This window comes from Labrus mixtus, chromosome 23 (assembly GCF_963584025.1).
Source record: "Labrus mixtus chromosome 23, fLabMix1.1, whole genome shotgun sequence".
NCBI lineage: Eukaryota > Metazoa > Chordata > Actinopteri > Labriformes > Labridae > Labrus > Labrus mixtus.
In genome coordinates, this window is record NC_083634.1 from 18,455,737 (window position 1) to 18,472,619 (window position 16,883).

General features: G+C 40.1%; 1 protein-coding gene and 1 long non-coding RNA gene across 2 annotated transcripts in view; both read right to left on the reverse strand.

Moving 5' to 3' along the window:
• Positions 1 to 5,951: 5,951 nt before the first annotated feature.
• The window catches only part of LOC132958948 (uncharacterized), a gene marked incomplete at its 3' end in the record, with an annotated part of 28,933 nt that continues 18,001 nt past the window's right edge, over positions 5,952 to 16,883 (reverse strand). The window contains exon 15 of the mRNA XM_061032024.1: positions 5,952 to 6,025. Within this exon, the coding sequence (XP_060888007.1) occupies positions 5,952 to 6,025 (74 nt within the window). The remainder of the gene's footprint in view (positions 6,026 to 16,883) is intronic.
• LOC132958744 (uncharacterized) lies at positions 12,603 to 14,388 on the reverse strand. The gene is made up of 3 exons (XR_009666816.1): positions 13,984 to 14,388; positions 13,002 to 13,068; positions 12,603 to 12,635 (listed from the first exon to the last, which is right to left on the reverse strand). It is a non-coding gene; the product is annotated as an uncharacterized LOC132958744 (long non-coding RNA).

Here is a 16,883-nt window from a genome sequence, read left to right on the forward strand (position 1 = left end):
TCGGAGCCTGTTTTGACGTAATGTTGATAAAGTGATGAAAAATACGATTGCGAGTCCGTATATTGTGTTTTGTTTTGAAATTGACCGGATGCTCTGTGCGTTTCCTTGTCTGACTTCCTGTCCGGGCTGTCATATTTTGTCCAGCTTGACGCGTGCCTCCCGTGAAAATAGACTCGCTGCGTATTTGAAACTGAGCAGAGCGTAGTGCCGTCGGTGGTACGCGCCGGAGATGGACCGCGGTGCGCCCTGTGTGAACACAATGATTGACTAGAGTGGCAGCTAAGTACAACGTAGTGCGCGGCGCTGACGGACCGCGGCACGCGCAGAGTATGTGTGAATTGAGCTTATCGGGGCCTTGGATGAGGGAACTGAGGATGAGCAGGATGGTGGGGGTCTGGTCAGAGTCGGGGCATGTTTGTCAGCTAAGGGCATGAGGTGTAGGGAACAGGGGCAGAGGCTGCTGCTGCCATATTTCTTCATGAAGGTGACAGTGACAGAGCTGCAACAAAACGACTGGCCTGTCAAAACAAATGAGAACGAATAGTTCATGTGTTCTGTGGAAAGAAGATCCCTTCAAGCATCAAGGGGCTTTTGGAGGCAAAAACCAGGACCAAGTCTGCAGCTAGCATGACTGCTCACTACTGTTAGCTCTGAGTCGCTAAAGAGGAGAAAATGTTGATTATAATTAATAAGACGGGTATACATACAAATGTTTGTAACACTGGCTCTGATGTCTTTTGCATCAGTTTGACAGAACTCAAAAACTTATTGATAAAAGTAATATAAAAAAAGTTAGACTAAATTTGATTCCCATTCATTGCCAGGTTTTTTTTTTTTTCTTGGTTCATCCATCCGTCCATATATTTTCTTCTGCTCATCCAGGGCCAGGTCCTGGTGACAAGTCAGCCAATTTGTCCTGCTTCCCAGCAATGTTTTCCAGTTTTCTAGCTCCTCCTGGGGGATTTTGAGGTGTTCCAATGTCGGCTGGGTCATGTAATCCCTCCAGACCCCCACGGTAGACCCAGTAGGAGAAACACAGGATGCACCCTAATCCAGATATGGAATCTGAGCTCCATAGAGGAAACCCATCCACCCATTTTGAGAAAACTCTATTCAGCAGTTGTGACATTGATCTCTTCTTTTGAACACTACTCAAAGCTCATGACCATATGAGTGGTGGTGGAAATTGGATTGCTGGTTAATGAAAAGCTTTGCCCTCATGCTCAGATCCCTCTTCATTAAGACAGTCATAAGTATTATAGGCCTGCATTACTGCTGTTGCTGAACCAATCTGTCTATCTCAATACATCTTACCCTCAATTGTAAACATGACTCTGAAGTACTTGAACTCCTTTGCTTTGGGCAGGTTCAGATTCAGGTTCAGATTCAGGTTCAGGTTCAGGTTCAGGTTCAGATTCAGATTCAGGTTCAGATTCAGGTTCAGGTTCAGGTTCAGGTTTAGGTTACTTTATTTTTACCCGTAGGTAGTTTTGTTTTACAGCCAGCAAGATGTTGTGATATTCATTAAATTACTGGATATAGCAAGAGACAACCACATAAGAGAAAAGGAAAAACTTTAAAACCCACTAAAATATGATACAAGAGCTCCAGGTTCCACCAATCAGGACATATAGGAGGGAGCATTTTCAACCAATAAGAGTTATACAAATCACAAATAAATGAATTGTTCCTGCTGCTCGGATAAAATTAGTTTTGTTTGTGCAAATATTGCGACAGCTAGTTTAGTTCAGTGATAGCAGCAGGAAACTTTCTTCTGCATCTTTGGACCTCCGTCCACAGGAAAGAAGCTGAAAATAACTGTGCAAAGGGGTTGGTGTCATCCTTTAAGATAGAGGTATATAGCTATCTGCTGTAACTGTCCAGTAAACAGGGATGCTGGGTAGAGCTGTGAGTCACCAATCAGCCAACTTTACCATTAAACACTTTGGTTTAGGGAATTTCTATCTTTTAAAGATGTGTCGACCAAACCATGGCACCAAAAGAAAGTGAAAAAAGTCAGTGGCTATACTGCAATCTGGCCTAATGCTGCGCTATGACCTGAAAGTAAACAACAGGACAGTGGAAGAAGGGCATCCGGTAGCGCTACATAGTTTGGCAGTAGTTTGATCTATAAAATTGAGAAAAAGGTGTGACCACATTTAGCACAGGCATGAATACTTTAACCTGTAAGGAGGACTGAAGGCTGTTGTTAGCGATGCTAACGTTAGCCACACTCAGCAAACCTATTTGACATCGTTTACAGGCGGCCAAATTTAACTTCCCTCGCTTGGTTCGGACCACGTTCTCACAGGACGAACCAAACTCTTGTGCACTTGGAAGTTCCCCGTTTTCAAGTACATAATTTGGTTCTTTTGTCAATACCAGGGTTAAAAACAACTATACTTTCCCCCTGAATTTGATCAGATATGTTGGTAGCTATGACACACCAAATGTTTTCATAATGTTGTTTACAGTTAACCTTAAAGATAATACTTGTATTTGTAGTAGCATTTTTTTTTCCAAAAACTGTTTGAGTGGAAGTTCAACAGACCTCCTTTTTGTTTCTGCGTTTACTTGAAAGTTGGACCCTGTTCCCACTGAGCTGTTAATAAGTGCATAATAAAGTATTTATTAACCTTTATAAGTAGTGTTCCCACTTTAGATCCAGTACCTGCAGAGGAGCTTTATTAATTCTTAATAAGTGCATAATAAAGTTTTTATTAACCTTTATAAGGCATTAATATGACCCTAATAAAGTCTTATCAATGTCAATAAACATCTTATGAACATTGATAAGTTGTCTATAAACAAGTTTCTTTGTGTTAATTAATATCTTACAAGCCAATTATAAATTAATTTAAAGTTTAATTAACACTCATGAAGTCTTATTAATGTTCATAAACATCTTATTAATGTTTATGACAGTATATAAAGTGTTAGTATGTTTCTAATAAGAGCCTATAAGTGTCTTATAAGACATAATAAATTTGTTAATTATGCCTATATTAAGACTTATATAGTCTTATTTGTGTTAATAAGAATCTAATAAGGTCTTATAAGTGACTTATTACCTGTTATTAATGCCTATTACAAGCACCTTAATATAAAGTGTTACTAAATCCACCTTACTTTATAAAGTATAATTTATTAATCCCTGAGGGGAAATTCTGGTTTACACTGTTTATTGAGAAACATGCTTCCCACACACATAGGCCCGAAATAGACACATGCACAAACAAGACCTATGGACATACATGACTCTGAGCCTAAAGTCAGAGTCATGTCTTGACAGAGTGAGGCTGCTAACCACGTCTTTTCCTGGGAGCTCCTGAGCTCTCATGACTCGTAGGTTCCTTGGGATCGTTGGTGGACGGCCTGCCTGGACGCTTTGCAACCCAAGTTCCTACATACTGAGCTACTGCCGACCCCCTTTGGTGAAACATAAACACTAATCCTACAAAGTTGACATGGCTAACTTGTTAGCCAAAAGTTGTATATTTACACATTTGGCTGATGCTGGAAAATATTTTTGCCCATTTTTTTCAACCTATATTTAGCTAATTTGGTCACAAGCTCCTCAGGAGAAAGGAGACCGATATAGTGCGGCTTTTTCACTAGCTAGCTAGTTTGCTAACGTTGTCTGTCTACCACTTCCCTGAGTCTCTCGTCACATAGGTTGTTGTTCATATAGCTGTGGTATGTAACTCTCTAAAACCACAGATAGACATTTTTAGATGATCAAAAACAAAACATTGTAGAAAGTGAATTTCTGAAAGGTTAGAAGGTAACGTTAAAAAGATCAAGAGTAGCCTCCATATATGTCTATATGTGTATCTATAATATTTCCAATGTGACCACTAGAGGGAGAAGCCTGAGAAAATTGCCAAAGATGGAATTTGAAAACCTGTTTTATCTTTATCAGAGGCCTTGTCATGCCCCCCCTCCATCCCTCCCCTTCTGCACACCGCGGTGCCGGTCAGTCTTGAGAATGACGGCCGTCCGTCAGTGACCGCTAAGTGGCCGTTTCATAAAGATAAGTGCCATTCACAAAAGAAGGAGCCTGTGAATGATTCAAAGGGCTGCTTATGGTAGAGACTGTCAACACCTGGATATAAGGCGAGCGTGGGGATATACAGTAACCTGTGGTTGAACTACGCTGTAGGCCTGCATCAAGAGAGTCAATATGAACCCCTTTGATAGAAACCCACTGATAACGTCCTTTGATTCCACAAAGACAAACATATCTAACATAATAAATACTTAGAAGCTTTGTATTTAAAAAAAAACAATGTCATTGTGATACTCTTTATAGTTTCTGTTTCATTGTACTGAAACTGAAAAAGACTGAAAACCTCATTATGGCTGGCTTCACACTAGACGATTTAAAAATCTTGATCGACTTTTAAGGCCTTGAAGACCACAGACATGAGGACAGTTACAACCAATTTTTACCAAGTGGTGATCAACAGTACCAGTGTGAACTCTGCAACAATAATGGAGTCAGAGGGTTTATCTGGCAGGTCAGGACTCCACATCTGGACGGATGTACAGTATCTTGGTTTTGATATAATGTTGTTATAGACAGCGTTAAAGACAGTGAGCAACACACAGACGATTATATATTGGTACCAAAAGAGATGCAAGTTTCCAATGTCTTTTTCCCATTCCATATGAGGTGAAAATACACATTTCGAAGCCTGAATACCTCTGTTTCCCACTTTCCTCACCCTTGTTATTCACTTTTAGAGATGACTGCGACTGATCCCAACCCAACTGGAGATGATAAACTTGTTAAAAATTGATAAATCAAATAATAAAGTAAACATGGAACCAATGAAAAGGCCAGAATTGTGACGTTAACCCTGCAGAAATGTGCAATTTGTTCTGTCACATTGTGCAACGCCTTGTAACCTTTTATTACCCTCCACACTGAAGCAGTGGAGTCCAATGTGAGCAGAGGAGGCCTGTGTCTGCTTTGTGTTGGTCCCTTTCGAATTCAAGTATGTCCAGAAAATTTTCTCTTGGAATTTCTGCATCATGCTGCCCTCTGCTGTATCTCTCAGAGAAGCACTGTATTACCTTCCATAGAAGGAAATATGAACAGAAATTATATACACTTACATTGGCCCCCAGAGTTTACGGCATGGAGATACGTAATATGGCCAAGAAGGGAAACTAAATATGACCTGAGTGACACCATAACAAAGAGAAGTGAAGAGCAATATCTTTGTGTTGTTTGGCAGCCTAAATGTAGGATTAAAGGGCGTCAGAAAAAATATACCTGAAAGGAAATCTCAACTGCTTTGGTGTGGTTTTTAATAATTAATTTAAACTTCAGTGATATGTAACGTACATAATCTAGGCTATAATATAATTACAATTTCTTACTTTCAATTTAAAACAAAGCGGTCAGACCACAAGATCGCTAAAATATTGTGTGTTGCGGCTCTTCTCCTCCAGCAACCAGACTGGAGGAGGCCAGCCGGACATCTTTCATCGGTTCAGCCTCATAAACATCTGTCAAGGAAAGACAGAGTAATGCTCTTACGCCGACAGGCCATGAAGCAGGTTTATCAGTGATTAATTTGTTTATTGATATCCTCACTCTGTACACAGTTAAACATTCTTTCTGGTGTAAATTTTACAGTTTTATAGTCATCATTGCTGCTGTGCACGAGTTGTGTTTGAAACTGGTTACAAAAGCTCGTCTCTGATTGACATCTGTCCCAAAGAAACGCAGGGTCATTTCATAGACTGGAAGGAAATAAAAGCCTGGGCTTTTAATAGACAGTAAAGGAGTGTTGTCGTATGTCCACACTGTTTTACTCAAACAGGAGGATGTTAGCAGAGGAACGATTGTTCAGTTCAGAGATCTTTATTTTCCTCCTCTTCTCTGTTCACTCTCTCTCCGAATCTCTTCTCTTTCTCTCTGAATCTCTTCTCTCTCTCTCTTTCTCTGAATCTCTTCTCTCTTTCTCTGAATCTCTTCTCTCTTTCTCTGAATCTCTTCTCTCTGTTCCTGAACCTCTTCTCTCTGTTTCTTTGAGGTACTTTTTGATTTGTTCCTTATCATTCTCTAGTTTCCCTTTCCTCTCAGTCATTCTGTTAATCAAAGCATGTGTTGACTCCAGCTGTGTCTCTGTGTTCTTTAACAGGTCATCATGTATTGTCTTTCTCTTTTCAAGATCCTCTTTAGTCTTTGCACGTCTCTTCTGCTTTTTTTCTACATTTAAAGTAGCCTTCTCGTCCAGCCTCTTCTTGTTCTTCTCTATCAGTACCATGTCTTCCTGCTGTAGTGAGATGATTTGAGTTCTCTGTATCTTCAGATCCTTCTTCTGCTCCGTCAGTGTTGTAATCGCCTGTTGTACATGTTCCATTTCTCTCTCTTTCTTCTCTAACTACTCATCTTGTTTAGCCTTTATATTATCTAATAACTTTAACGCCATCTTCTTATTACCAGTCATGGGTTGATCTCCGTCTACTTCTTTCTCCAACAGACGCTGATGTTCAATGTCATGTCTGAACATTTTTCTTTCTCCCAGGTCAGTCTCACCCTCATGGTGCTTCTTGCTTTCTACATTAAAAGAAAAGGCATGTGTTTAGTTCAGACCTGTTTTACTATGTTGTCTTCCCATTTGGGAGAGGGGTTTCAGGGTCAGAAAGTAGGGTTCACAGAAATCTGATATTGACATATTGTTGGTAAGTGGCCACGGTACAGGTAAGGTGATATACCTGCACTGGATGTTGTAAAGGCGGAGATCACATTGGATGACTTGTTTTGTGTCTAAGATATTAACCCTCAACAGAACTGATGTAAAATAACTTTTTGAAAGAAGTTCAATAAAGATGACACTTACTCTTGTTTTGTCCACATTTCCTCACAACAAGAACAACTGCAACGATCGACACGAAGCACACAGTGACACAGATGGTGATGCGGACAATAGAACTAGACTGGACCATGAAGAGCTCATCTGAAATGATAAAACACGAGCCAAATTACTTTACAGAGCTTAACATCAGCTGTCTGTAATTGAAGAAGAAACAACATCAATGAGTGATGTTGGGGTTGTATCAAATCAACTTTGGTTATATTCTTTAATAATTATTTCTAATTATTAATAATATAAATAAAATATCATTAAACTATGTTTAATCTCGTTTTGGGGCACTACCCTGTACTCAGGGAAATATAACCAAAATATCACTCAAATCAGTCTCAAATTAGTTATTTAATTACTAATATTATTAATAATTAATAACTATATTTAATAAATTGAAGGCGTGAAATCCGTACACAAAGCCTTCGCACCCAGCTTATATCACAATGTAAATACAACCAGTAATCACAAACAACTGCTCTCTTAAATTATAACAGAATTTATTTAAACAAAGCAACATCAATCCAAAATCAATGAACTTAATCAAACAAATAACTATTATAAACTAATCTAAGCAAACAAACATTATCAAGCACACCTTGTGAATGAGGTGTAAATGTGTGTGTGTGTAGGAGAGAGAGAGAGAGAGAGAGAGAGAGAGAGAAAACAAGATGGTGGAGAGAGACAATGCACCATGTGACTTCGTCACATGTGGACAAAATGGTGGACAACAAAAGAAGCCGTGTGGCTACCTTTTGAAATAGTTTTGAGCTCTCTGAGCTGAGTTCAGTAACTGTTACTTAAACACCAGAAAGCCAGTGGCCGGACTTTGATTCAACGGCGGGTACACTGGTCTTTCTGATTGTGAAAGCCGTTGACTGAAGGTAAACTAGCATAGCATTACATACATAGGTGAACACAGCAGTTCATCACAATAAAACAAATGCAGCAGTTGACAACAGATAATAAACAGAATGTGATATAAAAGAAACATAACTATTTCTGAAACTATTTCTGCCCAGACCAAAGCTCTTACTTGGGGTAACTCCTGGTGATCGTCGCAAAGCTGGTTAGATCGTCACTCTGTTGAATGTTGAATCATCAGATTCAGGCAGGGTTCCTTCGTGGCAGATGTAGGAGGAGGGTAGCGGGATTCAGATCTTCGACCAGAGCGCTGCTCTATAGGGTCTTCTGGTTGCAGGAGCCGAGTTCTTTATGTGTCCTTGTGGATTCAGGGATCAGTGGGCTTCCTTCAGCGCTCCTGTCCAGTTGCGTTCAATGACGTCTTACGAAAAATCAAAGGAAAGAAACTCTTCTTTTTGCTCGAACCTGATAGCATCTGATTGCGCCCAAAACTCCTAAAAATATGCCGTGGAAGTAGTCAGCTGAATCCTCTGATGCTTGAATTCAGCATGTGAAGAGCTACCTATACTGAGCTAGGAGATCAGATCTGGAGTTTAACCTATGTAAGCCAAGAGGAGGAAAGGCTTTGTCTCGAATGCTGGAGTCCATCTTGTTGGAGAGGGTATCCTCTGGTGTCGGCAGACCACACTTGAAGAGAAGGAAGCAATGCCTGGTGATTGCTTTTAAAGACTGGAGCTTCCTGTGGGTTTACCTCAGGTTCCGGTCCCCCCTTTACGTCACACATAGGTGTGAAGTACCGCAGGGGATTCTGGGAAAAAGAGTCCTTTTAGGCCTCTTTGTGATCTCAGTAAATAACTCAAAGGCACAGACTGTCCTAAGTCTGCGTGGCCCAACATCCCCCCTTTGTCCTGAAGAATGGGATTGCGGGTCACAGTCTTTAGGGCAAATAGGGCCAACAGTCCATGTGTTAGGAGACAAACGTTCAAATAGTTAGTGAGCAACAGTCCATACATTTTGAGAGGCATTCGGTCTGGGCAGACACTGAGGCAAAGTCTGGGCAGACTGTCTAATTATGGCTAAAGCTAGGCATAAAACATAACCAGGCATTAGCAAAGCTTTGCCATTCAAGGTGCATTCTTTAACAAAACAAATGAAACAAACAGACAAGAGGAGGAGAGAAAGAGAAGAATATCAGGTGTAGATTTGTGGGCTAACTCCTAGCCTGGGCAGGAGTTAGTCTATGGGATGGTGTATGTTGCATGTAGGTGTGTAAATATACATGTGCATTATGTCTCACTACCAATGTCAGGTCATAAAACAGAGACTAGAAAGCATTAATGCTGAGTGACTTTGGTGGGTTTTACAGTGGAGGCTACTCCCCCCTCCCCACTGTGGAGTCAGAACCTTGTTCTTTGTAAGGGCTGGAGGCCTCCAACTGTCTAATCACTTCTGTCACACACATCCGGACCATGTTCTCCATTCCCGTCAGAACCTGCATCCTTGGGAAGTTCATGGGAACTCCGGTTATGCCTACCCCTCTGTCTGGGGCTTCGGCCATCCCGAGAGTTCTGTTCGGGTCTGGTGGTGATCAGTACTTCAGGTTGGGAACTACCCTGTGGCTGGCTCCTTCCTTCACCCCCCTGGTTCTGTTGTCTATTCTTCCGGTGATGCGGTTTCTTAGATTTATTCATAGCATAAGGCAATTTGTTGCCTTCTAGTGCTAGGTCACTATTGTGTCTCCAAAACCCAGGATGTATGCGTGCTTCCCAAGCCATCTGTGCAAATTTCTTGATTTCTGGCATACCAAGCTGATGTGTTCGGCAATGCATGGTGACATCGTAACGCACACAGCCATGCAGATTCTGCAGGAATAAGGACTTGAAAGTCTGGTCCTCTTCCAAACCTGGAGCATTACGTCCCTGGAAATATGCAGATTTTAGGCGCTGGTAATAATCTTTGGGTGCCTCGTGCTTCTGGTGCCAGACACTAAAGGCTCTAAGAGGGGCAGATACAGGGTCGTGTAGGTGGAGAATTCCTTGCACAAAGCGTTGCAGAGTGCTGAGTACTGGTCTCTGATCTCAGGCAGGAGGGTAGTCATGAAGTCATGGACACTCCTGGAAGTTGTCTTCCAGATCAGCTTGAGTTTTTCTCGTGTGGATGCATCAGGTAGATCACAGAGGCGCAGGTTGATCTCTCTGAGGTAATCATCAATGCTGAAATGTGGGTTACCTGGGTCAAACCGGTCTACATCCTTCGCCAGGGATTCAATGAGCCTTATGCGCATTCTTTGATCTCTGGGTGGACAGGAGCCATCCGATTCATCTGATGTTTCAGAACTTCTCAGCTGTGGACAATGCAATGTGGACTTACAGGTAGAAGGAGGGGGGTTGGTGTTATCTCTGCCTCTGGGGGCTGAGAAGTCACCCCCCTCCCTATGTGGTGATTCAAACCTGTGAAGGTGTGAAAAGGTGTCACAGCTGTCGGGGGACTGGGGCGTTTCCCCAAAGGGAGGGGCTCCACAGTCAAAGTCTTTGTTTCCAGGAATGGCAGGGAAGGCAAGACTAATTTTCTTAGTCCTTGGGTTATCCTGGCTGCTCGGTTCTTTATTGAACTTTTTCAGCAGGGTTGTTTGATGTCTTGAGGGGCTTGGTTCAAGATCAGAGCCATATTCTGACAATATGTCTTGCTCCATGCATACCTATGCCAATTTCTGAATAACGTCAAACACATCCAGCACTTCCTGCTCAGCAGTTTTGAATTGCTGACGAATAAATGTATTTTCTGCCAACAGGGATTGGATGTGGGCTTCTTTTTCTACTTGCAGCTGGGTTTGCTGCAGGAAGGACTTGCGTTGGGAAAGAAGGAGGAGTTGCCCAAGAACATTCAGGATTATGCTTTGGGGTTTCCTGGCTTGGTGGTTGGCCTGATCAACGAGCTCCTTTACCTTCTTATCACAAATGCTAATTGAATAGCTATTTAGGTCGGCTATCTCCTCTAAGGAGAGGTGCGTCAGACTGGCAACAGTTTCTTGCAGTGCTGCGTCGTCTGATCCAAAAGGAGTCTCTGCTCCCGGCTCACCTAGGGTCTTGGTAAACATTTCACGTGATAAAATGGAACCACAGTGGATTACTGTTAAGAAAGCCGCTAAGCTAAACAAAGCTAGATCAACACCAGAACAAATCTTATCTAGGTTTCCCAACTGATCACTGCAGTCTATCCTGGAAGCTAGGAGAGGGGATTCACACCTCAAGTCCTCAAAGGATGGGAGGAACTCACACCTCTCGGACAGCTGGCTATGCAACAATTATGAGGTTACACTCTCAACTAGAAAAATTGCTAAATTGTTGTCTCAAACAACAAAGAGCACATAAAAATTAAAACTACTCAACTCACCAAAACACAACAACACAACTAAACACAACTTGATGTCTACTTTGCTTAAAATGAGAATGTTCACAACAAATACATTTCTTTAGAAGAATTACTTCAGGATAAAACTCTGGATTAAAGCAACAAACTAGTTCATTAAGAAAGTCGCCCTGGCTGCATCATTATGTTCAACAACACAAACTAAGCCACAGCTTGCTGTCCATTTTGAATAAACAACAAGCAAGAAAAGTAAATCTTCAAAAGAAAAGACAATTTTTCCTCACGAAAAATCTCTTTTAGGATTAAAAATTCGGATTACTGTGCATTTACAGGGCAATAAAGCTGGTTTATTGAAGGCCTCACACGGGGCACCATTTGTTGGGGTTGTATCAAGTCAACTTTGGTTATATTCTTTAATAATTATTTCTAATTATTAATAATATAAATAAAATGTCATTAAACTATGTTTAATCTCGTTTTGGGGCACCACCCTGTACTCAGGGAAATATAACCAAAATATCACTCAAATCAGTCTCAAATTAGTTATTTAATTACTAATATTATTAATAATTAATAACTATATTTAATAAATTGAAGGCGTGAAATCCGTACACAAAGCCTTCGCACCCAGCTTATATCACAATGTAAATACAACCAGTAATCACAAACAACTGCTCTCTTAAATTATAACAGAATTTATTTAAACAAAGCAACATCAATAAAAATCAATGAACTTAATCAAACAAATAACTATTATAAACTAATCTAAGCAAACAGACATTATCAAGCACACCTTGTGAATGAGGTGTAAATGTGTGTGTGTGTAGGAGAGAGAGAGAGAGAGAGAGAGAGAGAGAGAGAGAGAAAACAAGATGGTGGAGAGAGACAATGCACCATGTGACTTCGTCACATGTGGACAAGATGGTGGACAACAAAAGAAGCCGTGTGGCTACCTTTTGAAATAGTTTTGAGCTCTCTGAGCTGAGTTCAGTAACTGTTACTTAAACACCAGAAAGCCAGTGGCCGGACTTTGATTCAACGGCGGGTACACTGGTCTTTCTGATTGTGAAAGCCGTTGACTGAAGGTAAACTAGCATAGCATTACACACATAGGCGAACACAGCAGTTCATCACAATAAAACAAATGCAGCAGTTGACAACAGATAATAAACAGAATGTGACATAAAAGAAACATAACTATTTCTGAAACTATTTCTGCCCAGACCAAAGCTCTTACTTGGGGTAACTCCTGGTGATCGTTGCAAAGCTGGTTCGATCGTCACTCTGTTGAATGTTGAATCATCAGATTCAGGCAGGGTTCCTTCGTGGCAGATGTAGGAGGAGGGTAGCGGGATTCAGATCTTCGACCAGAGCGCTGCTCTATAGGGTCTTCGAGGGGTCTCGTCCACTCTACAGTCTTAGGAGCAGCATCCATGGCAGGTCTTAGGTGACATGGCAAAATGATGTCATCACCAACAATTGCCAGTATTGGTTGAGGTGAACCGATTACTTCAAGGAGACCTGGGAAGAGATTTTGTCTAGTGAATTGAGGGTCCCAGATTGGCTTCATTGGTCACATGGGGAAGTCCTGCTTTGAGTGTCATGATGTGTGTGTTCAGTAACAGTTTGGTACGTGCATCTCTTTGTAAAACAGATTTGTACTTTGATAACTTCAGACACCAACAACATGAATAGTTGAGCCACATTTTAAAGAGTCATTCATACATGACACCAGTAAACCTAAAGACCCCCTGCTGACTGCAGTCAAATGGTTTCTGTACTTGCTTCATATGTGATAGTCAACATTAAGATAGAACAAACTAGCCCTTGCCTTAACTTGTACTTGAAAACTAACAAAGAAAAAATTACAATGTGTGAATACGTTACCTTTACATCTTTGTGGTAGCAGAAGCAGGAAAGTGATGAAGAATGTCATGTGACACATCCTGGAGACCTGGAAATGAAATCAGAAAATTTCAAGATAAAATATGTTTGAAGGAAATAGACAAGGGCTTTGTGTAGATATTTTGACTTCAGGCTAACTTATAATGCTTCAACAATTTGAATGCAAAATACAGGTGACCTTTTTCTAGGCCTGCTAGTAGTTTATCATTTCTGTTTTCGTTCAGTCTATGGGCTGTAGAAGTGGATGCTGGCTAAGTAACCTCTTATCATTGGTTTGTGGCCCACCATGTGTTGTCGTCGTGTCTGAAATTTTAGCTATCGCTATGTTGTTTTTGGTACCACATGCAACCATATTTAAACAAGGAGCCGGGACTGGAGGGGAGGGACTGGTTATCGACCAGAAACAAGATAATAGCAAGGTATTAACATGCTATACTTGTAATATTGATCTGGATGCTTATTGTGGCAAGCAAGAAACAGGCACAGTGCTTTTCAGTAAAGCTGTACTAAACTTTTTTAAGGTGTTATGGTAGCAACCTGCCAGAGGTAGCCATGCCCCAAAAACAAACCCTGTTTTATCATCTGTTTAAGAACAGTCTCAATGGTTTAATCTTTAATCTTGAAAACATTTTATGATACCGACTGAGTTAAATATTACTTTCCTGACACTGTAAAACATTAACACTTGATCTCTTTTTTAAGATCTTCAGCTTTTATATCTGAAAATTTGATATTACACAATATTTTTTTCATGGATTTATAGGTCTGTACATATAACCTGTGGTTTGTTCAAACTGCTTAAGCAAATAAAGGTTACAGTCAGCAAGCGTTGTGTGATCAAATGAGATCTCACTTTGATCTGTTTCTTCACAAAATGTGATTCTTGATTTACTTATGTTGAAAATGAAGTTACATTTGATTTAAATAAGCACTGACAATTATTTAATTAGTAAATTACACTGACCTGCTGATCCCTTTTCTCGCCAACAAGAAAAGAAGCCTCCACAATTGAAGAGAAGATCAAATGGACGTTCGACCTCCGTGTAAATGTGTTAACGTCTGATAATCATTGACAAATCTTTGTCTCTTTTGAAGGCTGCCACGATGATGTGATTCTTTGATTGCATTGTGAAATGATTTAACAGTTACAACAAAACGAGGTTTAGAGAACGAGCTCTTGTTATATTTGCCGTCAGAGCTTAACAGTGCCACTTTCTTTCACAGTAAACTGATTTTAAGGTATTCTGATCTTTTCCCTTTCCAGCTACCAAAGTCATTTTACTTTGGGGACTCAGTGAATTTAAAATAATAAATGACTTTATTGAACTATAAAAATACTGAAAATAAACTATCTTCTGTGCAGTATTTGGAGTTCCAGCTTAGAAATGTAATGTATAACACACTGAAACAACACTGTGATTTCTGCAACCCAACAATAAAAATCAGTCCTATCATATTTTCCTCATCTAATCATTTTAACATTTCAGAGAAAAAGATTTTCACAAAAATACATGCATCATTTTCTTAGTAAACAACCAACTGAAAACCTCCGGTTCAACCTATACATCCATTGTATATGGATGTATAGATTGATGGGGAGGAGGGGGGTCAAAATCCCCCCCCAAAAAAAACACCTAAAATGAAAAGAGAAGATATCTCAGAGAGAAGAACTGAACTGAAATGTATTTATTCATTTTGCAATGGCATGAAAACATTTTCTTCAAATGTAACAAAATCAGTTTTTATAAATATAAATGAACCCTCTTATAAAACCAAGTCATCTTGAAAACTCCAGAAAATGTGATTTATTTGACTCTGAATCAAACAAAAAGACAAGGACATTTAAATTAATCAGTAAAAAAATTTTTTAAAAACATGTATTAAAAGTCAAACCATGAATCCATATAGGAAATAAAAAAAACCACTGATATCACACAAGATAAATCATAAAGATGAATCACAACCTTTAGTAATGAACAAAATTAACTGTGGTCACATCTGGTCCAGAATGATTCATGTTTGATAACTTCAGCTAACAACACTGCAGATGAAGAAAATATTCTATGAAACTATTGAATGTTAGTGCTGGAAGATGGATTATTTCTTACATCCCCTCCCTCTGGCGACTGTGTTTCATGTTGCTTTGTAATCTTTTCCTCCTCTTCTCTCTTTCTCTGAACCTCTTATCTCTGAAGCTCTTCTCTGAATCTCTTCTCTCTGAATCTGTTTCTGAACCTCTTCTCTCTTTCTCTCTATTTCTTTGAGGTACTTTTCAAGTTGTTCCTTATCATTCTCTAGTTTCCCTTTCCTCTCAGTCATTCTGTTAATTAAAGCATCTGTTGACAGCAGTTGTGTCTCTGTGTTCTTTAACAGTTCATCATGTATTGTCTTTCTCTTCTCCAGATCCTCTTTACTCTTTTCAAGTTTCTTCTTCTTTTTGTCTCTAAATACAGCATTAGTGTCATCCACTTTCATCTGTTTCTTCTCTATCAGTACCATGTCTTCCTGCTGTAGTGAGGTGAGTTTCTCTCTCTGTATCTTCAGATCCTTCTTCTGCTCCGTCAGTGTTGTAATCACATGTTGTACAAGTTCCAGTTCTTTCGCTTTCATCTCTAACTTCTCATCTTGTTTAGCCTTTATATTATCTAATAACTTCATCTTCTCATTTCCAGTCATGGGTTGATCTCCGTCTCCTTCTTTCTCCAACAGAAGCTGATGTTCAATGTCATGTTTGAACATTTTTATTTCTCCCAGGTCAGTCTCACCCTCATGGTGCTTCTTGCTTTCTACATGAAAAGAAAAGGCATGTGTTTAGTTCAGACCTGTTTTACTATGTTGTCTTCCCTTTGGGAGAGGGGTTTCAGGGTCAGAAAGTAGGGTTCACAGAAATCTGATATTGACATATTGTTGGTAAGTGGCCACGGTACAGGTAAGGTGATATACCTGCACTGGATGTTGTAAAGGCTGAGATCACATTGGATGACTTGTTTTCTGTCTAAGATATTAACCCTCAACAGAACTGATGTAAAATAACTTTTTGAAAGAAGTTCAATAAAGATGACACTTACTCTTGTTTTGTCCACATTTCCTCACAACAAGAACAACTGCAACGATCGACACGAAGCACACAATGACACAGATGGTGATGCGTATAATAGAACTAGACTGGACCATGAAGAGCTCATCTGAAATGATAAAACACGAGCCAAATTACTTTACAGAGCTTAACATTAACTGTCTGTAACTGAAGAAGAAACAACATCAGTGACTGATTAATAATTTATTTACCTGAAACATGTATGAGTGTCTCTCTGGTCTGGTTGATGTTGTTCTGTGTGACTCTACAGGTGAACATGTTGTTGTGTCTCCTCTCCACAGTCACTCTGCTGCTGACAGTATAGAGATCATTGGGACCTCTGATGATCTCTGTAGATCCAGCAGAGAGGAGGTTTCCCTCACCGTCCAGCCACAACACCTCAGGCTCTGGATACCAGCCTTCAGATTTACATTGAAGGACCACTCCACTGCTGGCTTTGGAAATGCTCACGGTCGGTAAAGATACAGAACCTAATCAAGAGGAAAATCGTCCAAAAAAGTAGTCAGGTTAAACATTTAAAACGAGAAAGAAAATCCCAGCTAGTGGCCAACAAAAGTACGACATCTTGTCAGTCCCCAAGTAAGCCCTTTGTGCTTTTCTTGTTGGCATAAATTCCAAAATCTTCATCGTCAGGCTGAGGTTGTCAAAAGCCCAAGCTGTTTCAAGGCTTCAAGTTGTCTCATTCAGATCTCACATAATGGATGCTGCAGGTAGCTGGGTAGAGTGTATGATAAGAGGATGTTTCCAGCAATGCAAACACAATAGAA